Source organism: Melozone crissalis, unplaced genomic scaffold (assembly GCF_028551555.1).
Source record: "Melozone crissalis strain CALT ecotype California unplaced genomic scaffold, PUWL_Pcris_2 ptg000068l_1, whole genome shotgun sequence".
Classification (NCBI taxonomy): domain Eukaryota; kingdom Metazoa; phylum Chordata; class Aves; order Passeriformes; family Passerellidae; genus Melozone; species Melozone crissalis.
This window is the reverse complement of record NW_026535846.1, coordinates 22,181,156-22,207,914: the sequence shown is the minus strand read 5'-3', so window position 1 is coordinate 22,207,914 and position 26,759 is coordinate 22,181,156. Positions and strand designations below refer to the sequence as shown.

At 53.5% G+C, this 26,759-nt stretch overlaps 1 protein-coding gene across 5 annotated transcripts in view; it reads right to left on the bottom strand.

The window, feature by feature from the left end:
• Nucleotides 1-26,759, bottom strand: part of MCF2 (MCF.2 cell line derived transforming sequence) — a 50,605-nt gene that overhangs the window by 17,783 nt on the left and 6,063 nt on the right. For 4 of the 5 annotated variants that reach the window (XM_054289647.1, XM_054289650.1, XM_054289648.1 and 1 more), the window contains exons 2-13: nt 22,850-22,918; nt 22,198-22,312; nt 16,665-16,755; nt 9,746-9,865; nt 9,123-9,239; nt 8,305-8,454; nt 5,793-5,917; nt 5,226-5,340; nt 4,747-4,866; nt 2,330-2,521; nt 685-876; nt 222-393 (exon numbers count right to left, since the gene is read on the bottom strand). In XM_054289647.1, coding sequence (XP_054145622.1) covers nt 222-393; nt 685-876; nt 2,330-2,521; nt 4,747-4,866; nt 5,226-5,340; nt 5,793-5,917; nt 8,305-8,454; nt 9,123-9,239; nt 9,746-9,865; nt 16,665-16,755; nt 22,198-22,312; nt 22,850-22,918 — 1,578 coding nt within the window. Of the gene's footprint in view, nt 1-221; nt 394-684; nt 877-2,329; nt 2,522-4,746; nt 4,867-5,225; nt 5,341-5,792; nt 5,918-8,304; nt 8,455-9,122; nt 9,240-9,745; nt 9,866-14,504; nt 14,571-16,664; nt 16,756-22,197; nt 22,313-22,849; nt 22,919-26,759 lie in introns of those variants that run through there. The other variant, XM_054289651.1, reaches the window with a different exon arrangement.

The window sequence follows — 26,759 nt, the reverse complement described above, 5'->3', positions numbered from 1 at the left end:
GTTTTCACTGAGTGGGAAGTGGAAATAAATAACAAGGAACCAACTTCACCCTTCACACAGGTATGGGAGCACAAACACTGGGGAGTTCATAAATCACTGATATGTATTTAACACTCTCCAATAACTGTCTCTGCCAGCAAGGTTTAGTCAGCCTCTCAAAGCCACCCTAAGCCTCAGAGCACAGTTACCAGCTGGAAATCCAGAAGTGCAGGGTGTTTTACCGTGCTTAGGAGAGAACAGGGGTGACTTGGCCCGGGGTGGGGTCTCTGGCCGAGGAGCCACGAGCTGCACGGGCCTCACGTGCTTGTCCAGCAGCCTCCTGAAGCAGCACTGCCTGCTCTCAAACATGCTGCGCACGCTGTCCAGCTTCCCCTGCACGGCCTGCAGCTGGCACTGAGAGAGACAGGGGAGGCACAGTGAGCACCAGCTCACCCTGACCCACAGCAGAGACCCACAGCCAGCACCAGCTCACCCTGACCCACAGCAGAGAGCTACAATCAGCACCAGCTCACCCTGACCCACAGCAGAGACCCACAGCCAGCACCAGCTCACCCTGACCCACAGCAGAGAGCCAACAGAGCCACAGTCAGCACCACCTCACCCTGAGCTGGCACAGGGCTGCCAGGGTGCCAGCACTGCCATACACACCCCAACCCTGCTCCTCACTCCCAGGGAACTGCTTACCTTCAGCTCAGGTGTCAAAACCGACTCAAAATCGTCCTGCAGGGCTTGGGGGTCATAGTTCAGGTAGGATGAAGAGCTTTCAAGAAATCTCTCTATGTCCTGGAGAGCTTTCTGGGCGCCTTCTTTAGACTGGCACTTGTCCATCTGCTGGTTGGCGAGCAGGTAGGCACCTTCATCACAGCACTGCAGGGCCTGGGGACAGCACAGGCAGTGAGACCCCCCCGTGCCCCACAGGCACGAGGCTCTCATGAGAATGTCACTGGCTGGCTCTGGGTGCAGCCAGCAGCACTCCCAAAGAGCCCAGCACTCACTGGGCTTCCATCAGATGGCACAAAGGCACGTTTTTTCTGTAAGGTGATTGCAGCCCTCAGCAGACCCAGCCAAGCTGAACCTGGCTCAAATCAGTGCTGTGCACCTGGCTCAAATCAGTGGTGCACCTGGCTAAAATTAGTGCTGTACCTGGCTAAAATCAGTGCTGTGCCTGGCTCAAATCAGTGCTGTGCACCTGGCTCAAATCAGTGCTGTCCCTGGCTAAAATCAGTGGTGCACCTGGCTAAAATTAGTGCTGTACCTGGCTAAAATTAGTGCTGTGCCTGGCTAAAATCAGTGCCGTGCCTGGCACAAATCAGTGGTGCACCTGCCATAGGGTACTGCTGCACAGCTGACCCCAGGCACGAGCAGGTGTTCATCTCCCCAGCTGGGAAAGCTGAATTGGGCACTTGGGAGCCTGCAGGGAGGCTGGCAGGTTTCTGAGGCTCAGACCTGCACTGGGGCTCACTGGCACACTGTGGTGTGTGTGATATTGGCACTCACACACTGAGGTGTGCACAGGGCTGAGGGGATGCTCCAGCCAAGCACAACAGAGAATTTCCAGTGCTGTGAAAGGACAGGGGACATGGAGCGCAGGACCATGCTGTGCTCCAAGCCAGACCCCAGGCCTGCAGGGAGCCCAGGAGAGGCCCCTGTGCTGCAGGCTGAGGAACTGTGTCCCACAGATCAGCACAGGGCTGAACTGGAGCACACAGGGAGGACAAAGGAACTCCCCAGCTCCCAAAACAGGGAAATGGAACAGGGTCAGAATCCTCTGTTTCTCTTAATTGGCCTCAAGCACATTACAGCCGTGTGCCTTCTGGCCTAATTAGCGTGAATTTCCCTAAATGAATATTTGATGCTGATTAAGATATCAAAGGGCGTTGGAGCCACATGACTCCACTTCCATGCTAGCACACAGCAGCTGTGCCTATCTACCAATCTGTCACCTCATTTCACACTCAGCCATGTTCATTCTTAACAAACCCCTCAGAAAAAGGGGCAGGAGATTATGTGAGAGCATCACCTCAGTCACACTGGGCAGGAAAACCTCCAAAGTCGTGAATTCATGGATGCAGCACCACCAAGAGCAGCAGCTGAGCTTGGTGCTGGGTGGAGATGCCCACCTCTTTCTGCTGCCCTCACAGCAGCAGCAGCAGGTCCCTGTTTGCTGACTCCCCAGCCAAGGGGCTCCTCCAGCCTCTGGGGAGCACCTCCCTACCATGAACTGCGGAGAACAGCTGCCATTCCAGATGTTTGAAGCCAAGAAGGGAGGCTAAGCCCATGGAGAGGCTACCCAACCATCTCCTCAGAGCCCCGTGTGTGGGAGCCGTACCTGCTGCAGGCGGGTGTGCAGCTCCAGGGTCCTCTGCAGGCGCAGCTGCTTCCTCTTGCCGTGCTCGGCCAGCAGGTCGCAGTGGTGCCGAAGCTCGTTGCACTGCTGGCAGATCAGGTTCAGCGCGTAGTGGTGGTTGGCAGCCAGCTGGTGCCCGTGCAGGATCACCACCTGAGCCTTCCCTATCAGCTCCTGCAGGAGGGGGAGAGCCCAGGCTGGCACTCAGGAATGGTGCCAGTGTCCCCACACACAGAAATGGTGCCAGAGTGTCCCCACACACAGAAATGGTGCCTGAGTGTCCCCACACTCACACAGAAATGGTGCCTGAGTGTCCCCACACACACACAGAAACGGTGCCTGAGTGTCCCCCCACACCCACAGAAATGGTGCCAGAGTGTCCCCACACCCACAGAAATGGTGCCAGAGTGCACACACACACACACACACCCACAGAAACGGTGCCTGAGTGTCCCCCCACACCCACAGAAATGGTACCTGAGTGTCCCCACACTCACACAGAAACGGTGCCTGAGTGTCCCCCCACACCCACAGAAATGGTGCCAGAGTGCACACACACACACACACACCCACAGAAATGGTGCCAGAGTGTCCCCACACACAGAAATGGTGCCTGAGTGTCCCCCCACACCCACAGAAATGGGGCCTGAGTGTCCCCACACACAGAAATGGTGCCTGAGTGTCCCCCCACACCCACAGAAATGGTGCCTGAGTGTGCCCAGCACACCAGCGTGCCCTCCCAGCTCACCAGGGTTCAGCCAGGTAGGAGTGAGCCCTTTGTTGAGAGTGACAAAATTACCCTTTGTCCCCTTAAAAGGAAATAGGCCCACAAGTTTCTCTCCTCTATAAAGTGAAAAGACACCTCATAGGACCTGGGGGACTTCACCTCAAACTTAAGGATAGCTATCTGGACAGGAGCCAGAAAGTCTCACCTGGGCATTAAGTAGGAAAAGAAGAGAACAAAGAAACTAATGGCTTTTGTAAGTGTTTTACCAGGAGCAGGGACCTCTTGTACCTGGCTCGGTATTTCTGTTTGCTATTTTGCCTTTTACTAAACCTTTTTGTTTCCAACACTGCAACAGAAGCCATCCTGCTGATTTTTATGCCTCCAAGGATAGCTGAGCTATCTGGGTGTGTTATAGGCCTCCCAGAGCTTATTAGACCTGGCTCAAAGAAGTTACTATAACACAGCCACTCTTGGGGATGGCTGCCATCAGGAGTGGCCAGCAGGAGTGGCTTGCACACCATAAAATGGTGCCCACCATCTGGGGAGAAAAACCTTTCTATCCATACACAGGATGAATCAGAAAACAGCATTTCACCAAAGCAGCAAGGCTGCGAGCGCCTGCTGTCAGTGCATCACTGCCCCTCCAGGAGCCACACCCTGAGTAAACTGCAGCTGACTCCATGCTCCCAAGCATCCCAATTCTCATCAAAGAGAATTGCAGTAGTTGAGGTTTATCTTGATGCCATGAACACAGGACCTTTTCTGCACAGCTCAGTCAGTGTACTGGTTCTGGTTTCTCCAGGGCTGGGAGGAACTGGGATGGCTTTCCACTGGGATGGCTTTCCTGCTGCTCCCTGCCTGCCTGGCTTTTTGATCCTCCTCCCTCTCTCCACAAACATTTCTCCCAAATGGCCAGCAAGCCTCAGACCTCTCTCTAGAACTCTTCTGTGCGCAGAGCCCTCAGGATTTCCCTGCTGCCCCTGGCCCAGGTGCCCAGCACATCCCTTTGCAAGGTCACAGCCTTAGCTGGGCTCCTGTGAATCATTTCTCTTCACTCCTCTTTCCCCTCCGTCTCTTAGCCTTCACCCATATGTTATGTTCAACTCACAGACATGGCAGGATACAACTTTTCTGCAACTCCATGTGCCTGGTAACAAGTTTCTGCCTATTAGCATAGCTAAAGCACTTAAAATATAAATAATTCTTCTTCCAGCTCATTAAATCCTACGCCTCCCCCACGTTCAGACATTTATCTGTTCCGGATATTCACGGTGGCTCAGCAATTTATTTTAACTCTGATAATTAAACAGCCTGTTTCTGGCTTTCAGGGTGATCACAGCCTTGCTGCTCAGAGCAGAGACATGAAATCAATCCTTCGTGCAGCACTCACCAACAAATCACAGAGCCAGGTGATTTCACAGAGACCTACCACACATACAGAGTGTGGCTCCTGTGTTTCACTGAGCTGCTTCTGTGCAAGGCTGTCTCACCTGAGCCATGCTATCCATCTCACCTGAGGCAGGGCACCTCACCTGAGCCATGTTATGTTATCTCACCTGAGCCATGCTATGTTACCTCACCTGAGCCAGGCCATCATCTCACCTGAGCCATGCTATGTTACCTCACCTGAGCCAGGCCATCATCTCACCTGAGCCATGTTATGTTATCTCACCTGAGCCAGCCCATCCAAGCTCTCCAGCTCCTTGAGCCTCTGCTTCACCTGGGGGACGCTGTCGCCGGTGTCGGGCAGCTCCGCCTGCTGCCCCATTAAAAATTCAATGGCACTCTTCACCTGCACACAGAGAAGAAAATTGCTGCAGAAGGATACAGAGCACAGGCAGGAAAGCAGTCTGAGCCCAAAATTAATCACACTTGAGCTACGATTGCTAAATCAAATAATGCAACTAGTGTCCAAGAACTAATTTGTAAATTGAAAGATGCTTCCATCAGCAGAATGCACGCAACTGCAGGGCAGTGGCACCCAAATTAGCTGCAGGGAGGAAGCACAGCCGTCTCTCCAGGCTAGCCAGCCCTGCCACAGCCAAGGAACAGCAGCATAAATTAAACACTCTCAAAATAAAAAGCATAAGAACTTCCCTCCATCAGATCTCCATCTCTCCCTTCTGCCAATGGAAGCACATCTGATCCTACCTCTTGAAAACTCTGCTCAAACTTCCAGAGTTGTAAATATTGTTCCATTTTTAACTGGTGCTTTTCCCAGAAGCCATCAAAAGCAGTCTCCATCTCACGCAGCTGACCAAGCAACCTTGGGCACAGAAAAAGGACAAGATTGGGACAATAATTTGCAAACAGAGGGCAAGCAGAGATGGACAAGACCTAGAGATCGCTTACACAGGGACCCAAAAGTCAATAGACACGTACATGTGGCTTGAGACGATCCCAGGGAGAGATTTCATGGAATCAGCACTGCAGAGCAGTGTGATCACACATCTGTGTGAAGCAGTTGCTGCTGTCTCCATTTATCTGGGTAAAACCTGGGGCCTGGCAGGGAGAGCCCTGCATCTGCTCCACAGCCTCACCACAACAGTGGGGACAGAGATCAGAGCAAGTCACGAGAGAAGTCACCCAGCAATCTGACGGACTGCAGCAAAATTCTGGTGTCTCTCTTTGATAGGTGACCTAAAGAGCACACCCACACCTCAATAATTTCAGTGTTTCCACTGGAATTCAGGGGATTTTGGAGCCCAGTGCACTCACCGATTCACCGTCTCCCAGTCCCCAGGCCTCTCCTGCTGCTGCTCCTGACTGCACTCCCCTGAGTCTGGCTCTTCAAAACTGCTCAAAAGCAACTTGCCCTCTTTTGTGACTGCTGTGATCTCCTCCTGTATAACACAAAACATTCCTCGTTCAGGCTGCTTACTGTGAGGTAAGGATAGGGCATTTTGTGTTCCTCCTGCCTCAGTTTCCCTGTGTGAAACAAGCAGCAATACCCAACAGACCAAAGCACTCCCAGCAGATATTTCAGCCCTCCTAACACAGAATTAACCCCTGAGCTGCACGAGGCTGAGCCATGGACGGGCCACCAGGCCGGGTGCAAAGTGCCACACATGAACACAGCAGGCCACAGAAGGACTCAGCAGGCCAGCAGGGCCCCAGCTCTCCCCTGGTGAGCAGTGCTGCTGGTGTGAGACACCTGTCAACCAGTTTGTGTCTCAGGCAAGATCTTCCACAGCTTGAAGGGTGTGGGAGGCTTCTCCACCAAGGTCAGCAGAGGAGGCTGTAAGAGCAGCATCCCATGGGGAACAAAGCCAGGACTGAGCCCACACAGCAGCGCTCAGCACAACCTCTGCACACAAAGCCAACACTCCCAATCCAACCTCTCCTAGGGGAAATTTAAACCCTTGGGGTCCTCACCAGCACCAGCTGAGGTGCTCTGTGCTGGCTGGGCTCACCCCAAAGCAAACACGTGCATTGAGTCAACTATTCCCAGGACAAAGAGGCCAAAGGCAGAAGTGAGGAGGGAGGAAACACACGTGGCTGATGGGCTGAGGTGGCAGAGGCCCTGAAGGAGTGACCTGTGTCTGGGTCCATTGCAGAGCCTGGCCCTGGAGGGGTGAGAGCCCTCCCAGGAGATGGCCAGGTTCCTACTGCAAGAGAAACAATGGCAAAACCTCTTTGGGGAGAGGATTCAGAGAGCCCAGACCTGGTTCAGTGTGTGCCTGCCCCAGAGAGCTCCCACAGCCCAAACACAGCCCCAGGAGCAGGCACAGCACAGCAATCTCCCCTGTCCCGGTGGGCAGTGCCAGCCCTGCCACTGGAACACCTGAGCATGAACACAAGGTTAAACCAATCTCCCGACAGTGCCAGGCAGGAGAGCCAGCAGGGAAACGGTGCAGCATGTTTTACACTGCAGGGGCTGTCACTGATCCTCGCGCCCCTCACTCTGCACAGCGCCGTGTTCCTCTTTGATTCAAAGCCATTCATTATCCACAAAGCAAATGGCCCGACTGTCAAACAGGTGGGGACTTGGCTTTTTCTGTTCAGTATATCAGCGGGGTTAATTTCTTAGTTACTTGGTTTAATTAATTTCTGTCACTTTTTCATTGTGCTTGATGCCAGTTTCTGCTCAGCATCACAGCTACATCAATTATTCTGATTCACTAAATATTGGAATTCAGGAATCCACTGTACCAGTCCTGGGGCTGTCATGAAAGACAAGGATCCCATGTCTTGCTGTCACCACAATCTGTGCACAGTTTCTCATCTGCTTTTGTGTTTCATGGTCTTAGAAGGAACAAAAGAAAAAAGCCAACAGACCTCACTTCAGACAAGAGCCAATGAGTGGTTTTGATATTTGAAATTAATAGATGAAGAATTAAAAGCAACAGATGGCTTGTACTGAGTGCTGCTGTGCTTTCTATGCAAATGGAAACACGTGATGTGTTTTATTTCTCCAGAGTGGGCACTGCAGGCTGTTTTACACTGCTGACCCATCCTGTGGAGCTGGTGTCTGCCCCTGCACTGTGGCCACTGAGCAAAAAGCTGAGGCCACTGAGTCAAGCTGCAATAGATGTAGCTGCTATTTCATATAACTCTCTTCATTTTCAAAGAGATGGAGGCCCATTGACAGTGCCTATAATGATACTTTCTAAACATGCACACATGTATTTATGCCTACACACAGCACAACTTGGATGGCATTTTCAGTATTTCTTAGAGGCAGCTTTCTGGGAACTCGCTGTCACATGAATGACAAATTATTATAAATTAAAAAAGATACAATTCCTTGACTTAGGTAAATGAAACCTGCCACAAAGCAAAGGAGCTCATTCTTCGGCCCCACAGAACAACTACGAACACAGTGATTGCTCCTGAAGGAAGGGTTTGGGGTCTGTGCTGCTCCCTGGAAGGTGCAGGAGCACCAAAGACAACAGGCTGCTAAAGCAGCAGCTGGCTGCACTGAACCTTCCATTGACTCCTATGATAATGTTAATCACAAATCCCCTGAGCTGGCAGTGCCCCTGGGCCATACCCTGGGCTGGCAGTACCTGTGACTGAGCCATACCCTGGGCCATACCTGTCTGGGCCATACCTTGAGCTGCAGGTACCTGTGACTGGGCCATACCTGTGTCTGTGCCATACCCTGAGCTGGCAGTACCTGTGGCTGTGCCATATCCTGAGCTGGCAGTACCCTGAGCCATACCCTGGGCCATACCTTGAGCTGCAGGTACCGTACCTGTGACTGGCAGTACCCCTGTCTGGGCCATACCTTGAGCTGCAGGTACCTCTCGGTGCGCAGGGCCAGCAGGCGCTCGATGCAGAACATGTCCTCGGGCAGCTCCGCCTCGGCCAGCTCCGTGCCAAAGCACTGCAACATCTGGGCAATGTCCTTCACAGTCAGGGCAAAGCTCTCGATGGCCTGCAGGGACACGGGGACTGCCATCAGCCCGGGGTCAGCACCGGCCTGCAGCTCCTCAGGGCACCCCAAGAGCCAGGGCTGGGCTGGGCCAGGGCAGCACAACAGCCCTGAGACAGCTGGCTGGGGTGTGCAGGCACACACACGGAGAACATCCCACTGGGAACCCGACCTGCCATCACCTGGGACACGGCATCCCAGGACACTGAGTGTGCAGGAAGCACAGAAACACGCAGCAAGGCACAACTCCTGACTCCTGGCAATATCAAAGTTCTTGCAAAGAGAAAGAAACCAACCTAACTGGAAGTTCTCTGAATTCTCTGCATTTGGTCAGTATGCAGCAGGCAGTCTCACCACCCTGCTTCCCAAACACAGTTCTGATATTAATCACATTTAGCAACCATTATTAACAAAAAAGCCTATTTGGTATCTCCCGTTAGGGGAACTCTAATAAAGATTTTAAAGACAGATCTTTTGGGAGCAGTTTCAACAGGAGCCTGAGGGAGCCAATGCTCCTGCAAACCCATCAAAGCCCAACACCCCCTGGCTGCTGTGCACGCGTGATCTGGGAGGTGCAGTGGCTCTGGGGGCTCCTTTCAGCCCCCAGTGCTCAGTGCCCGACTGCAGCCCCTGCCCAGGGAGCCCCAGCTGGCTGTGCCAGCCCCACTCACCGTCCTGAAGATGACCCACTCGCTGTGGCAGTACTCCAGGGTGCCCCCCAGCTCGGGGGTCAGCTGCTGCTCCTCGATGTACGTCAGCAGGTCACTGACCGAGCTCAGCATCACCACCTGCACACACACACACAGGGCTGTGTCACCTGGGCCACCCTCCTGTCCCACACTGACCCCTGAGCTCAGCATCACCACCTGCACACACACACACAGAGAGCCCTGTGTCACCCCTGGGTCACCCTCCTGCCCTACACCGACCCCTAATACACCTCAAACTCTGCTCTACAGCCTGTTCTGGAGCAGGGCTCCCTTCTTACACTTATGGCTTAACACAGCTCTGTCCCAGGCTCTGAGCACACACATGGCAGTGCTCAGGTTGCTCTGAGCACACCCAGCAGTGCACACACGGGTCTGTCCCAGGCCTTGAGCACACACACATAGCCATGCCCAGGCTCTGAGCACACACAGCAGTGCACACACAGATCTGTCCCAGGCCCTGAGCACACCCAGCAGTGCACACACAGCTCTGAGCACACACACAGATCTGTCCCAGGCCCTGAGCACACACACATAGCCATGCCCAGGCCCTGAGCACACCCAGCAGTGCACACTCAGCTCCACACCGGTAACTTGAGCAGGAAATCCTCCTGGCTGAAGCGGAAGCCGATGTCGGTGAAGGTGCGCTGGAAGAAGCCCGTGGGCCGCAGGACCATCACCAAGTGCAGGTTCCCTGGGAAGGATGCCTGCAAGGAAACACAGACAGCACTCACCCTGGGCAGGGGCAGCTCCTGCAGCAGCTCCCAGTGCACTGAAAACAGGGGGAATCATTCCGTTTTAGGGGAGTTTTCTTATTTTCAAAACAGGAGGGTGTGGCATTCACATTTTCTGAAAGATGCCTTTGCCCAGGGTTTTTCCCCTGGGAAAGCCTCAGAGAAAAAAGGAAAACAATAATTATCTCATTTGCTTCTCCTCTGTTTTGCTCCTTTGGAATGTGTTTGGGGATTGTTTACCCACAGGTGATTGTTTCACTGGATTCTGCTGTGAGTTGTTTTCACTCTTCGGCCAATTCGTGAGAAGCTGTGTTGGGAGAGAGTCACGAGTTTTCATTATTCTCTTTTTAGCATTCTGTAAGTATCCTTCCTGTATTCTCTAGTATAGTTTACTTTAGTATTCTTTAATATAATAAAATAATAAATTAGCCTTCTGAGAACATGGAGTCAGATTCAGCACTCCTTCCTTCATTGGGGCACCCCACAAATACAACAAGAGCGAGATGCTGGGAGAGATTCAGAGATAGGGGATGGAACTGCAGCAGGTTCAGATGCTGGGGATGGGTCAGAGATAGGGGATGGAACTGCAGCAGGTTCAGATGCTGGGATGGGTTCACAGATATGGGATGGAACTGCAGCAGGTTCAGATGCTGGGATGGGTTCACAGATATGGGATGGAACTGCAGCAGGTTCAGATGCTGGGATGGGTCAGAGATAGGGGATGGAACTGCAGCAGGTTCAGATGCTGGGGATGGTTCACAGATATGGGATGGAACTGCAGCAGGTTCAGATGCTGGGGATGGTTCACAGATTTGGGATGGAACTGCAGCAGGTTCAGATGCTGGGGATGGTTCACAGATATGGGATGGAACTGCAGCAGGTTCAGATGCTGGGAATGGTTCACAGATATGGGATGGAACTGCAGCAGGTTCAGATGCTGGGAATGGTTCACAGATATGGGATGGAACTGCAGCAGGGCTGTCCAGCCCCACCTCCCCTAGGAGCAGGCAGGAGGTCAGCCCTGCTCCTCGGAGGCACACTTGTTATAAACTTTAATAATACAGATACTGTTCATCATGATAACTTGGGGAGTGAAATTACAACTTAGCAGGGAGCAGAGAGCTGGAACATTGAGAGGAATGACAGATTGAGGAAGCAAAATTTATTGCCAAACTTGCTAATCATCCCATAACTGCATGAAGCGCACTCGTCTTGTCCTTGGTAATTACCAGGCAACATTTAATTTGTGGCAAGAATTTGGAATTTCCTGTCTACACTGCTGGAGCCTTTTTTCAAGCATATGGTTAGCAGGTGCATTTTTAAATAGATCTGTGAAAAGGGTTCTTGAGAATGAAAAAGAATTTTTAAGAAAGTAGAAGTTGCATCATTAAATTATGGATAAGCACATGCTGCAAAGCCTTGAGTTAATTAAGACATGATTTGCTCTGAGATCCTGCCAGGCCAGGTCACATTTCCCTCCTCCTTATAGCATCCTCCTCCATGAAACATGATAGCAACCTCTATGCCAAGGGTGAGAATAATGAACGTGTTTGGGCACTCTGCACTGCAGGGCATTTCATCCATGCTCTCAAAACAAAGATCATCCCACAAACATGCACGAGTGCTCTTTAAAACAGTATTTACACCTGAGCTCTGGCCTCCCTGAGCTGCACTGCCACTCATTTGCTCTGTTTTCTTGGGTGGGAAGGGGCAGGTTGTGGCTTCCACTGCCCACAGCTTCCCTTACAAATGGACAGTGAGCTTTAGGATCATATAAGCCACATCAATCCAATATATATTGACCTGCTGTTATTTTAAGTACAAGCAGGAAAAAAAAAAGGTTGTGAATGAAATGACAAACTCACATCCTTTGGAAGTCAACAAGAGTGGTGCCAGGGACAAAGAGTTGGCACTGGAAACAGCAGCAAACCATTAAATAACAGGGCCATTGGTGCTGGCTCCAGCCCTGGTGCTGAGCTCCTGTGCTCCTGCTCCAGCCCTGGGCAGCACAGAGTGCCTGCTCTGGGAACCCTGGGCTCCTACCTTGGCCCTGCCCTGGAAAAGGCTGCAGGGATGTCTTTGAGAGCAGCAGCCAGAAATCCATCCTCCCTCAGTCTGACATCATTATTCCCTTCATCCCCCGTCCCCTTAGCCCTGCTGGCACTGGGAGCTGTGGCCTCCCCTTCTCCTTCAAGCTCTTCTCAACAGGCACCCTGTGGGGGCAGAGCAATGTCCCTGCAGGCACAGCCTGGCTGTCCAAACCCATTCCCCATGGGAAAGCCTGCAGGCTGTGACTGTCAGCCCCAGGAGCCCTGGGGAGCACAGCAAAGGGGAGCAGGGGCAGGAGACAAGCCCAGCTCACAGGGAGCAGGGATGATGGCCCTGGACACCTCTGCTGCAGGATGCCACAGCACACACACACCAGGGACTGCCCTCGTGCCCCACAGGGACACCTCTGCTGCAGGATGCCAACGCGTTCCCCACCAGGAACTGTTCCTCCATCACAGGCACAGCCCCACACACGCCACTGTATCCCTCCTGCTCCTTGCTATTCCACCTCCATCATCTCCAGGCCAGGTGACTGGATTTCCATTCAGTTTAGGAAGCATTTGGGGATTTTTCAGCTGATCTTACACATACAGGATCAAGGTCAGCTCTTACAAGTAGCTACAAAACAGGAAGCGCAGCTTTGCAAATGACACCTAATGTATTCCAAGCATGGGGGAAAATGAACACAAGAAATAAGCTTGTAAGAAAGACAGACACCAACAAGCCATGTCCTGTGCCCTGTTAGAGACATAAGGGAAAGGATGAAATGTTAGGGGAAAAAAACCACATAGACAGTAATTCCTCAACACAACATTCCTGCAGGAATTGTATTTTTTTAGTTATTGTAACAATTTTAGTTTTTCTCAGAGTTGAGGTGTAGACAAGTTTCCTGAAAACTGATCTCTAATGATACTGAAAGTACTGCTGCAAAAACCCCTTTCCCACAATATATTAATGAAAGCAAAGACAAAAGGATATTTAATCTTGCCTTATGCTTTATCTTATCAATTTTAAGTCTAAAAAGAATCCTGTGCACTTGATAAGCCCGGGGTTATGTAACAGAGCACCAAAAGAAGCCTCTAAAGCCTCTGCCCTCTGCAGCACACCAGGACAGGCAGAAAACTCCCAGCACGGTCCCACTGAATCAGGCACTTCAGTGCGGTTCACTGTGCCACTGACCACAGCCTGCCCACCACATCCCCCTGCCCAGCACAGACTCGGACACCTCAAGGCCACTTCAGCAACTTTTAAATGCACATTTAACTAGAACCAACAGAGAGCCCTGATTTAATCAATACAGCCAAACCGGGCTAATGAAGCAGAAGAAAGGACACGCACTGAAAGGATCACAGTTATTGCCTCATTACTGGATATCTCATTCTGACACATTTAGTGATATTTTAACATTTTCACCAATTTCAGGAACTCTGTTTGCAGACACTATTCTTCCCTGCAGTTCACTGGGGCATCCATGAGGCTGGAAATCAATAAATAAAAAATATAAAAGTAATTTAAAAAACCAAAGTATTATCCTCCAGTAAGTTTCTTTCCAAGCACTGCAGACAGAGGCAGGAGTCCTTACCCAGTACTGAACTTAATGACTTTCTGCTGCCCCTTAAAGGAAAAGTCATGCAACAAAATGCCAGGACACACAATGCTGCTAACCCGAGCCTTGAACTTCCCCAGAGCCAGAGCCAAACCCCCAAGCGCTCTGCCACCTTTACTCCAGCCGGCTGCACGACTGACCCCCCGAGGATGCTGCCAGCATCACCGGGCACGGGTCCGGGCATGATTGACCCCCCGAGGATGCTGCCAGCATCACCGGGCACGGGTCCGTGCATAGTTAACCCCCCGAGGATGCTGCCAGCATCACCGGGCACGGGTCCGGGCATGGTTAACCCCCCAGGATGCTGTGAGCATCACCGGGCATGGATCCGGGCATGGTTAACCCCCCGAGGATGCTGCCAGCATCACCGAGCACGGCTCCGTGCATGGTTAACCCCCCGAGGATGCTGCCAGCATCACCGGGCACGGGTCCGGGCATAGTTAACCCCCCGAGGATGCTGCCGGCATCACCGGGCACGGGTCCGTGCATAGTTAACCCCCCGAGGATGCTGCCGGCATCACCGGGCACGGGTCCGTGCGGGGCCGCTCCGTGTCGCGGCTTTCCTGCCCTGGGGGAGCGATGACGGAGCCGCTCCTGCTGCGGGCCGGGAGCCACGGCAGCAGCGCGGAGGGCAGCGGTGCCGCCCGTACCCAGCGATAGCCGGCGGTACCCGCGGTACCCAACGTTATCCAGGGTGCCCAGCGATACCCGGCGGTACCGGCGGCCCCCAGCAGCACCGGCGGTACCCGGCGGTACCCGGCGGTACCGGCAGCCCCAGCGGTACCCGCGGCACCCTCGCCCGGCCGCTCCCGCACGGAGATGCCGCCGCTGGCTCCCCCCGCGCCGCCGGAGCCCGAGCGCTGCGGGCCGTGCCGGGGCTGCCCGGCCTGCCCCGGTGCCCCCCTGTCCCCGTGTCCCGCTGTCCCGGTGCCCGCAGCGCCGGGCCCGCAGCCTTACCGCATCCCGGGCGGGCCGCCCGCCCCGCCGCGGGCCCGCCTCCGCCATGGCCCCGCAGGGATGCGGGGATGCTGCGGGAAGGGGATGCAGGGATGCTGCGGGGATGGGATGCAGGGATGCTGCGGGGATGCTGCCCGGCTCTCCCCGGCTCTCCCCGCCGCCGGGGCCGGCACGCAGCGGTTCCGTTCCGTTCGGCTCGGCTCGGTTCGGGCAGGCAGCAGCCCTGCCGGCTCCCGGCTGGCAGCCCCGCTCTCCTCCCCAGCGCCGGCTTTGCTTTTAAGGTGGAATGCCAAAAATCACGCTGCAGCCGCTCTCTGCCGGAGCATTGGCTCGCGGCTCGGAGCTCTCGCCCTTCCCTTTTCCCCCGCCGCCATCTCCAAGGTGCCTTTCCAGCTGCTCGGGGCTCTGGGCTGAACCGAGGAAGGATGCTCCGGCCAAAACCCGAGGCTGGCCCGGCATCACCTCCCACAGCACTGCGAGCCTGCTCTGCCCAGGCAACCACAGACATACAGAGAGTTAAAACAAAAATCTGTACAGTGTGATAGAAAAATGTTCAAGATCAGATGCACAACCGCAGAGCTGCACTTGCATATATATATATGCTGGAAAAAATAGGACACAGTCTGTGCTTCAAATTCAGCTTCATTGCACTCCTTTACTCCAAAATTGTACAAAGACCAGAAGAAGATTTTATTTTTTAAATTGCATCAGGGCTCATGATGTGTGACTGGGAAAAAAAATCAAGATTTAAATTTTTGTCCTTACACCTCCTGGAGACAGAGACAGCCATTTAGGACCTGACTGTGTGTTTAACACCATATTCCCAAGTCTTAAAATGTAGTGGACACAGGTTTCCTGCATCCCTCCTTGCACAGAGCACCTCCCACTCTCTGCATGGACAGCCCTGATACTGCAGGCAAAGTCACCTCTCCACATGGACACATGGCACAAACAGGGTGTCTGCCCAAATAATTACATTTTCTTATTAAACACAAAACGAATGACACTTCTGTAGAAGCTACAAATTAGGACAGGATTTTTTCCCATTTGACACTTCCAGACTATGCAAAGCAAGTCCTTCATCCTTAAAGGATGCTCTTGGTATTAGCACCTGTTCAAACGCTGGCAGCAGGACTGAATTTTGATGATCCCTTTAAAGAACTACTTTCTAAATGCTGCTTCTTCTCTAGTGGTATGGTAACCACACCTGCAAGTTCAGGTTCTGACATTCAGAAAAATCAGAACCCAAAATACTCTTGGTGGGACCTGATTCCCACTGCACAAGGGAACCCTCTCTGCCTCCTGGGGGATGCTGAGCAGCAGACTGCCAGCACAGCCTGGCATTTTCAACACCAACTTCAGCTGTAGCAGCATCAACCATTTAAAATACCGTAAATCTAACTTTAGCAGATCCAGGCAAGCATTTTCTGTCACAGCACATCCCCTTCACCCCTTCTCAGATGGACCAATGTCTTAAACCCCTCAACGACTGAGCAGAAACAAGCACAGCAATAATGCACACACAATACTCCCACTGACCCACCCCCATGGTGTGGCTGGGAAAGGATTTCTCTGTCAGCTCCCCATGCACCCATAAATGTGACTTTTGCAGAGCTGCACTCTGCTGTAAACCCAAGCTCTGGCTCCCAGACACAGAGCAATGCAGAACTGCACAACCCCCTTTGAGCTGTGCTCAGAGCAGGTACCTGCCAGTGCTTAATGCATGTCTGTACCACATCATGTAAAACACATTAATGCATCCATACCTTTAAAATTGATTTTTCCATCCATGCCCACATACAAATCCTGTGAAGCCTGTTTAAAGAACCTAAAACTTTCAGTCACCAACAATTAGGTAAAATAAACTAATAACAAGAAAGAACATATATGGAGCAAAATTTTCCACCCATCATAAGCAAAGAACATGGCACAAAACACATTTCAATGAGTGCAAAAGAATATAAACCCCAGGAAATGCATCAAGCAAGCAAATGAACACACAAACAGCTCATTTACTCCCTCAAATTAATTACAGGGCCATAAAGCAAAGTGCTGCCTAGAGAGGAAGCAGGAGCAGCCCTGCTCTGGTTCCCAGAGTTTTCTGAAGGAGGCACACAAAGGCAGAGTGACTAAGAGCAACCCACATTAAAGAGCACTTACTGCTATCTTCTGGAGAGTCGTTTTCACTGATGCCCATGTGTCCAGTCTTCTGTCCAGGATTAGGATAAATTTGGTGTCAGACTCATGCTGACTGCAAGATACGAAAATACCAATAACCAGATAATGTTCCAAGAAAAGTGACTCTGTTCCCAAAAAAACCCAAATCCAAGAACTCAGAATGCAAACCACATTTTAGTATTTCTGCAGTTCCTGAAATTCCCTTTGAAAAAATTTTCCTGAACGCCCAAACTCTTTCCAGTGGAGCTTAGCAACAGGACAAGGGGCAACAGGCACAAACTGAACCCAGGCAATTCCATCTGAATACGAGGAAAAAATCAGCACCATCCCTGCTAACTCCTGTGCTTGGAAGGCAAACACAGGGGATTACTCAGAGGCAGCACAAGGCAGACAATACTTGGCAACTCTCTACAGGAAAGGGAAAAAGTGACTGGAAGGCAGTGCAGGAGCTTTCTTCATTCAGTGCACATCTTGCTGCTCTGCTCTGTGGCACCACAGCCCTGACAAACGCATTTCAGAGGAATTTCAGTGCTCAGAGGGATGAGGACTCCAATTCCCCCTGACTCATAACAACAGCTGGCTGAAGGCATGGAGAGGCTCCCAAGCCACCCTGTGCCACATCTTATGGATCTGCAGCCCCACACCCACAGTGCAAAGGTTTCACTCGAATCCATTCCGTGGCTTTGAAGTGTAGAAGAAAAGAGCAGAGAAAATGAGCATCAAATTTTACATATGGGTCATCCACAGAACACATGGAATAAAGTCTGAGCATGGTGAGTGACTTTTCAGCCAAAACCTTTATTTGCTTAGAATGGTTTGGGCAATGTGAGACAGCTCTGCAGGTTTCTGTCAGCTCTGTTCATCCCCACCATGGGCTAAGCGACCCAGGTGGGTGGGAGCAGGCCAGAGGATCCTTTGGTTTGAGGCAAAAATAAAACCCTTGGGTTTTTCAGCACACTCTCAAATTTTAAAAGCTATGTCTCTGAGCTATAAAGAACAATTCCCAACTCCCCTGGTGTTTCCCAAGGGCCTGTAAGTGAAAAAAATAAACTGTGTTTACACAGAACTGCTGTAATCGTAATAAAACCTGAATGCAACCCCCAGAATGCAGAAAAGGCAGCCAGGCTGTGGTGCAGTGCCAGTTAAAAAAGCTGAAGTCATTAACTCAGGACCAGGTTATGCTCAGGGAGCACCTCTGAGCAGGTTAATGGAATTTTATCGGTTCCCTTACAGAAACAGAGGGAAGTTCCCAGCAGCCTGACAGCCTTGACACCCACTGTGAGAAATCTGCCATTTGTTCTAGGCCAGTGGAGAAACTCTGTGACCATTTGCAACCCAGGCCCTGCAAGTTTATCCGATTTCCAGGCTGTGATGTACCTTTTAGAGCAACAATAAAAATAAATCAATGCTTTCTACCAGGGCTGTGAGGGCTCTTTGTCTGCATCCAGCAGCAGGAAGATGGAGACAGACAACCAGGGCAAGGATTGCCTCTCTCTGGGTGCTTCTTGCCACTTTTGGATGCACCAGACTAAAAATAAGGACCTGGGATGTTTTGCAGGACTTGAAATTGGACCCTGGAGGCTGCAGCTGTGAGATTGAGCACAGCCCTGAGAGGCTCCCTGGTGCTGGTGGGATCAGAGCACCAGGACCTGCCCAGTGCTGAAATCCAGGGATATTTACAGGCACCAGCACCTCCACCGTGCCACTGCTCTGTGTCACAGCCCTGAGCACTCTGCACCTCACCAAAGCCTGCAGCAAACACCAGAGCCTGTGCAGACACCAAAGCCTGTCCCAACACCAAAGCCTGTTCAAACACCAAAGCCTGTCCAAACACCAAAGCCCGTCCCATCACCAAAGCCCGTCCCATCACCAAAGCCTGTCCAAACACCAGAGCCTGTCCAGACACCAAAGCCTGTCCAAACAAACACCAAAGCCTGTCCAAACACCAAAGCCCGTCCCATCACCAAAGCCTGTCCAAACACTAAAGCCTGTCCAAACACCAGAGCCTGTCCAGACACCAAAGCCTGTCCAAACAAACACCAAAGCCTGTCCAAACACCAAAGCCTGTCCCATCACCAAAGCCCGTCCCATCACCAAAGCCTGTCCAAACACTAAAGCCTGTCCAAACACCAGAGCCTGTCCAGACACCAAAGCCTGTCCAAACAAACACCAAAGCCTGTCCAAACACCAAAGCCTGTCCCATCACCAAAGCCCGTCCCATCACCAAAGCCTGTCCAAACACTAAAGCCTGTCCAATCACCAAAGCCTGTCCAGACACCAAAGCCTGTCCAAACAAACACCAAAGCCTGTCCAGACACCAAAGCCTGTCCCATCACCAAAGCCTGCCCAGACACCAAAGCCTGTCCAAACAAACACCAGAGCCTGTCCAAACACCAAAGCCTGTCCAAACAAACACCAAAGCCTGTCCAGACACCAAAGCCTGTCCCATCACCAAAGCCTGCCCAGACACCAAAGCCTGTCCCATCACCAAAGCCTGCCCAGACACCAACAAGCTGTGAGTCAAAGAAAGAACAGAACAGGACAGGACAGAAGAGGCTGTGACATTTCAGCGGGAAGGGACCCACAGTGATAACCTGTCCAGGTGTCTGACCAGGCTGACCAAGGCCAGGAGATGTGTTCAGGGCATTGTCCAAATGCCCCCTGAACCCTGACAGCTTGGGGAACCAATGGCACCTCCAGGGAAACTGTTCTGGTGTTTGACACCCCCTCAGCAATAAACGCTTCCCAATGCCTGCTCCAAACCCGCCCTGGCAGCTTGGCACCATTGCAGCTGGATGTGCACAGAACACAACGTGGGCACCCACTGCTCGTTCTCCCCTCCAGCTCATGCACACGGGCACCTCCTGCAGCTGCCTCCTGCCTGCAGCAGTTCCCAGGAACACCCAAAATTCACTTGCCTGCAGAGCCACCTTCCTCCTGGCTCTGCTGGGATTGCTCCTGCCCTGGGGAGCAGCCTCCAGCATCCACCTCCTTTATCCAGCAGCGATTTCCAGGAGAAGGGTGCCCCGTGAAATTCACCCAAAATACTCCAAACCATTCAGCCTGCCCAAACACCACAAAGCTGCCAGCCCTGAGGTGTTCCCAGGCTGCACAGGCAGGACACCAAGCAGCTCCTTGGCACGGGTGTGTGGCTTTCATCTGCCCTGCACAGCCAGGTAAGCAGGTGTGGGTGCAGCCACCTCACCCTGAGAGCTGGGGAAATGAAATACCACCCAACTGATATATGGGGACATGAAATACCACCTAACACCGATATTTGGTGAAATTAAATACCTCTGGCAGGGAAATAGTTCCCTCTTTTAGGGACTTTCTGGCCAAAGTCTGAGTGTAACCCCACGACGTGATGCTGCTGGGGGATGTGCACCCTGGGGCACCCTCACCAGGTGATGCTGGCCGGGTGCCCCGAGCCCTGCAGCCCCCAGGGGCTGGGCAGCACGTGCTCCTGGGCAGGCTGCTGTGGCGGCAGGAGGAGCAGAGCAGGATGATCAAAGTGCTTTTACTGAAACATGCTGAACGTGTGTGAGTCACCAGCGAGCTCGCAGCTCTCACGAGTCTCTTGATTGAGTCTGACCCATTCCAGGACAGCAGGAGTGCTCATCATGCTAATGCCGGGGCGGGATGAGAGGCCTTGGAGAGCCAGCCAGAGCTGGGAAGGGCAGATGCACACACCAGGGCTGCCTGCACAGGGTGAGCACACCTGGCAGGGTCCTGGGTCCTGTTCCTGCTGCCCAGGAGCCCCTGAACCCTCAGAGTCCATCAAAAAGAGGGCAGAGGAACCAGAGGCTCCTTTTTGGGGTTTGTTTTGAACAGAGGTGCCCAAACACTCCACACTTCTCCCAAAGCAGCTGCTGATGGGAAGCTCCCATCCAGCTGCTGCCAGCCTGCTCTCCCTGCAGGACGCAATTTGCCAAAACAGGCATTATTCGAGAAAATGAAGGACTCAGGTAACTGAGTCAGCAGGCTGGGCAGCAGGAATGAGGAGGGCCATTAACCCAGCATTAACCCAGCCCACAGCCCTGTGTGGGCACCGGCAGTGCCAGCAGCTCAGCCCTGGCACACGGGCAGGCAATGGCAGCTGCTGCTCTCTGCTGGGCCATCAGCTGCCACGGGCACCCCAAAGGCTTTGTTCTGTGATCAGTCTCTTCCTCTGGCTCCATTTCTCTTTTCCACAGCAGCGACTCTCTATTTGTACACGTCAAAACATTATTTTGCAGCGGCATGGTGCATTTAAGCAGTGACACACGCCAAAGCTTGAGGAAAGCCTGTTGCTAATTAGAAACTTAATCAAGTAAATGTGTGGTACATTCCAGCTGCCAGGTCACAGGGATGATGCCCAGTCCTTCCCTGCAGCTCCTGGCACACACAACACCTGGACACTGTAAGGGCTGGCACCCCTGTCCTGCTCTGAGAGCTGAGGGAGCCCTCACCCACCCTGGGGTACCTGCAGAGCCCTACCTGGGCACTGAGGTCAGGCAGGTGAGCACTCTGTGCCCACCCCAGGGCTGGCACTGCTCCTGCATGGGCACTGAGGTCAGGCAGGTGAGCACTCTGTGCCCCACAGGGCTGGCACTGCTCCTACCTGGGCACTGAGGTCAGGCAGGTGAGCACTCTGTGCCCCACAGGGCTGGCACTGCTCCTGCATGGGCACTGAGGTCAGGCAGGTGAGCACTCTGTGCCCCCCAGGGCTGGCACTGCTCCTGCATGGGCACTGAGGTCAGGTAGCTGAGCACTCTGTGCCCCACAGGGCTGGCACTGCTCCTACCTGGGCACTGAGGTCAGGCAGGTGAGCACTCTGTGCCCCACAGGGCTGGCACTGCTCCTGCATGGGCACTGAGGTCAGGCAGGTGAGCACTCTGTGCCCCACAGGGCTGGCACTGCTCCTACCTGGGCACTGAGGTCAGGTAGCTGAGCACTCTGTGCCCCACAGGGCTGGCACTGCTCCTACCTGGGCACTGAGGTCAGGTAGCTGAGCACTCTGTGCCCCACAGGGCTGGCACTGCTCCTGCATGGGCACTGAGGTCAGGCAGGTGAGCACTCTGTGCCCCCCAGGGCTGGCACTGCTCCTGCATGGGCACTGAGGTCAGGTAGCTGAGCACTCTGTGCCCCACAGGGCTGGCACTGCTCCTACCTGGGCACTGAGGTCAGGCAGGTGAGCACTCTGTGCCCCACAGGGCTGGCACTGCTCCTGCATGGGCACTGAGGTCAGGCAGGTGAGCACTCTGTGCCCCACAGGGCTGGCACTGCTCCTACCTGGGCACTGAGGTCAGGCAGGTGAGCACTCTGTGCCCCACAGGGCTGGCACTGCTCCTGCATGGGCACTGAGGTCAGGCAGGTGAGCACTCTGTGCCCCACAGGGCTGGCACTGCTCCTACCTGGGCACTGAGGTCAGGCAGGTGAGCACTCTGTGCCCCACAGGGCTGGCACTGCTCCTACCTGGGCACTGAGGTCAGGCAGGTGAGCACTCTGTGCCCCACAGGGCTGGCACTGCTCCTACCTGGGCACTGAGGTCAGGTAGCTGAGCACTCTGGCCACGCTCTCCTCGGGCACCTGGTTGAAGCCAGCGTTGTCAGGCAGGGTGATGATCCAGGCCTTGTCCTTGCCCCTTCCACCTGCAAACACACAAACACACAGGGCTGGAGGCTGCCCGGGCACTGCTGAGGGGCACCAGCAGCTCAGGGCACTCGCTGCCCCTGGCACAGGGGTTTCACAGCACCAGGGCAGCCAACACAGCCAAATCTGCCTCTGAGTACAAGCACAACTCGTGAGGGCAGCTGCTGAAACAAATGCATTCAGCACCAGCATTTCCTTCATTCACTGAGTGTGCTTTACACAGCACAGCAGAAGAAATCAGAAAGACAAGGGCAAACACACACACTGCTCTGGAACCTACAGAAATGCATTTGCCAGCAAAGGGCTTGTAATGCATGGGGTGCTGGGAGTCAGAATGTTTTACAGTGGCACGAGACAGAAACCCCATCTGCTGTTCCAAAGGGCCCCCATGATTTATTAACAGCATTTCTCGTGGCACTGGGTACCACCTGGTGGCTAATAGCCTGTGGCAAGCATCACGGACAAACAGCAAGAGCTTTCTCCGGAGTATTTCATTACCACAGGAAAGAGGGACCCTGGAGATGTTCTGTACTCACCAGACAGAAAGGCAAACTCCTTCATCAGATCATCACTGATGTCCTTTGCACAGATGGGTATTGCGGTTTCTGGAGAAAGGGAAGAGCAGCAAAATAAAGCACAAACCCAAAGCAAACACATTTATCAATGAGTTAATCCAAAGGTGGAACGTCCCTAAACTACACATGAAATTGTGTAATAAAGGATATGGGGACCTTAGAGATGCTATTTCTCATGTTTCTAATGACTCCAGCAGGGTGAAAGCCACAAGTCAGCAGCAGATGTATTGCACCAAATGCACCAAGGGAGCTCTGCCCTCCCCTCAGTGGGCCATACCCAGTGTAATGTTTATATTTTGCAGTCAGCAATGCCACTGCCCGTTGTACCAATCCCCAGCGCTCCCAGCCCTGGCCATGCACGGGCTGAGGCCCTGCTGGAGCTGCAGTGCCCAAGGCTGCTGCCCTGGGGCCAGGCCGGGCTCCCAGGCTGGGACAGTGCTTAATTCTGCACAAACAGCTCCGAAATCAGGCTCTCACCTGGCACGGGGCCACTGCAGCGCTGCTGTTCCTATGCTCAGTTATTAGATCCCTTCCTAATTAACTCATGGCAGAGCTGTTGCACTGGCACATTGAGCACCAGGACCATTCAGAGGCAATGGAGCACAGCAGAACAACACACACGAGCTCACACAAGGGAGAAGGGAACAAAGCCCACACTGACCAAACACCACAGGAGCTTACAGCTGGCAGACGTTTTCCTGGATTATCTATAAACGGAATGACAGCTAAACATCAAACATCCTTGTTCCTGCAAATAAATGTTTCGAAGCACATCTACACAGATTAAAGTCCTTGGGCTTTCTGATAATCAAATTTTAAACACTGATTATTTCCCAGAGTTGGTCCTAGGGAATAATCTCTGGCTGTTTTAGATCAGACAGGCTGCATACTTCAGCACCCTCCAGCATAATCAATATTTATTCTATTTCCCTTTTCTCACAAGCTTTCTGGTCACTTCTCCTTTATCTGCAGGGTTTCCAGGCCTGCTCTGGCCGTGGGTGCTGCAGCCCAGGTGTGTTTGGGGGTTTCTGTGCCTCCCAAATTCCCCAGCCAGGGCTGCTCTCTGCCCTTCCAGCCACACACACTGCTGGGTTCCCTCCTGCAGATAAAAATGGGATTGTTGCTTGTTGAGCATGGAGCCCCAGCCCCACTGGCATCTACAGAAACATTCTTGACTTTAACAGGCTCTAGAATTGGTCTTGGTGAGGAAGAAGTTTGTCTTGCAAAGATATTTCAAATATTTGTCTCTCGTTCAACCTCTTCACCCAGCCTGAGGACAAGCAGCAGCAAGAGATTTCTCCTCTATTTGCTGATTCCTTTTTTCACCAGGTCAATGGTTTCTTACTGATAAAATTCACATTTAACAACTTAATGAGCTCCAACACTGAACCAGATGACACCAAACGTGCGTGCCACTGAAAACACAGGACACAAGCCCACGCTGTGCCCGTGTGTTTGTCACAGATCAGTGTGGGCTGCCTGGTCCCCAGGCCCCAAAGCCCCCCAGGCCTGGGCTGGGACCCCAGAGCAGCCCCAGCCCCAGGCTGGCAGCAGAGGAGGCTGGGCTGGTTCTGCACTGGTACCTGCACTGCGATGGGGCTGCTCAGGAAACGCGCTGCACAAAGGGAGCTCACCTTCAAAAACCATCATTTAAAGGTTTCACAAGGCCCTGTCTCCCCGAGAGCCCTGCCAAGGCGCAGGGGGGTTTGTGCCCATCCTGTGGGACAGCCCAGCAGGACACAGAGCAGGATGTGCCCTGGGCAAGGCCAGGCACAACAACACCCTCATTGTGACCAGAGCCACTCCTTGGGCAGCCCAGCCATCCCTGGCACCCTCCCTGTGCTGGCACTGAGCCCAGCCCAGGGCAAACCCTGGGGAACCAGGGCTGGCACCAGCCCCGAGAGCACCCTGCTATCCCCTGCTGTCAGTCTGTCTGTCCTGCCAGGACAGGACACTCTGCTGGGCTGCCGTCAGTCTGTCCTGCCCAAACAGGACACTCTGCTGTCTGTCTGTCCAGCCAGGACAGGACACTGCTGGGCTGCTGTCAGTCTGTCTGTCCTGCCCAAACAGGACACTCTGCTGTCAGTCTGTCTGTCCTGCCAGGACAGGACACTCTGCTGGGCTGCCGTCAGTCTGTCCTGCCCAGCACAGGACACTCTGCTGTCTGTCTGTCCAGCCAGGACAGGACACTGCTGGGCTGCTGTCAGTCTGTCTGTCCTGCCCAGCACAGGACACTCTGCTGTCAGTCTGTCTGTCCAGCCAGGACAGGACACTCTGCTGTCAGTCTGTCTGTCCTGCCCAGCACAGGACACTCTGCTGTCAGTCTGTCTGTCCAGCCAGGACAGGACACTCTGCTGTCAGTCTGTCCGTCCTGCCCAGCACAGGACACTCTGCTGTCTGTCTGTCTGTCCTGCCCAAACAGGACACTCTGCTGTCAGTCTGTCTGTCCTGCCAGGACAGGACACTCTGCTGTCAGTCTGTCTGTCCTGCCCAGCACAGGACACTCTGCTGTCAGTCTGTCTGTCCTGCCCAGCACAGGACACTCTGCTGTCAGTCTGTCTGTCCTGCCCAAACAGGACACTCTGCTGTCAGTCTGTCCGTCCTGCCCAAACAGGACACTCTGCTGTCAGTCTGTCTGTCCTGCCCAAACAGGACACTCTGCTGTCAGTCTGTCTGTCCTGCCCAAACAGGACACTCTGCTGTCAGTCTGTCTGTCCTGCCCAGCACAGGACACTCTGCTGTCAGTCTGTCCTGCCCAGCACAGGACACTCTGCTGTCTGTCTGTCCTGCCCAGCACAGGACACTCTGCTGTCAGTCTGTCTGTCCTGCCCAGCACAGGACACTCTGCTGTCTGTCTGTCCTGCCCAGCACAGAACACTCTGCTGTCAGTCTGTCTGTCCTGCCCAGCACAGGACACTCTGCTGTCAGTCTGTCCGTCCTGCTCAGAACAGGACACTCTGCTGTCAGTCTGTCCGTCCTGCCCAGAACAGGACACTCTGCTGTCAGTCTGTCTGTCCTGCCCAGCACAGGACACTCTGCTGTCTGTCTGTCCTGCCCAGCACAGGACACTCTGCTGTCTGTCTGTCCTGCCAGGACAGGACACTCTGCTGTCAGTCTGTCTGTCCTGCCCAAACAGGACACTCTGCTGTCAGTCTGTCTGTCCTGCCCAGAACAGGACACTCTGCTGTCAGTCTGTCTGTCCTGCGCAGCACAGGACACTCTGCTGTCTGTCTGTCCTGCCCAGCACAGGACACTCTGCTGTCTGTCTGTCCTGCCAGGACAGGACACTCTGCTGTCAGTCTGTCTGTCCTGCCCAAACAGGACACTCTGCTGTCAGTCTGTCTGTCCTGCCCAGCACAGGACACTCTGCTGTCAGTCTGTCTGTCCTGCCCAGCACAGGACACTCTGCTGTCAGTCTGTCTGTCCTGCCCAGCACAGGACACTCTGCTGTCAGTCTGTCCGTCCTGCTCAGAACAGGACACTCTGCTGTCAGTCTGTCCGTCCTGCCCAGAACAGGACACTCTGCTGTCAGTCTGTCTGTCCTGCCCAGCACAGGACACTCTGCTGTCTGTCTGTCCTGCCAGGACAGGACACTCTGCTGTCAGTCTGTCTGTCCTGCCCAAACAGGACACTCTGCTGTCAGTCTGTCTGTCCTGCCCAGAACAGGACACTCTGCTGTCAGTCTGTCTGTCCTGCCCAGCACAGGACACTCTGCTGTCAGTCTGTCTGTCCTGCCCAAACAGGACACTCTGCTGTCAGTCTGTCTGTCCTGCCCAGCACAGGACACTCTGCTGTCAGTCTGTCCTGCCCAGCACAGGACACTCTGCTGTCAGTCTGTCTGTCCTGCCCAGCACAGGACACACTCCCTGGC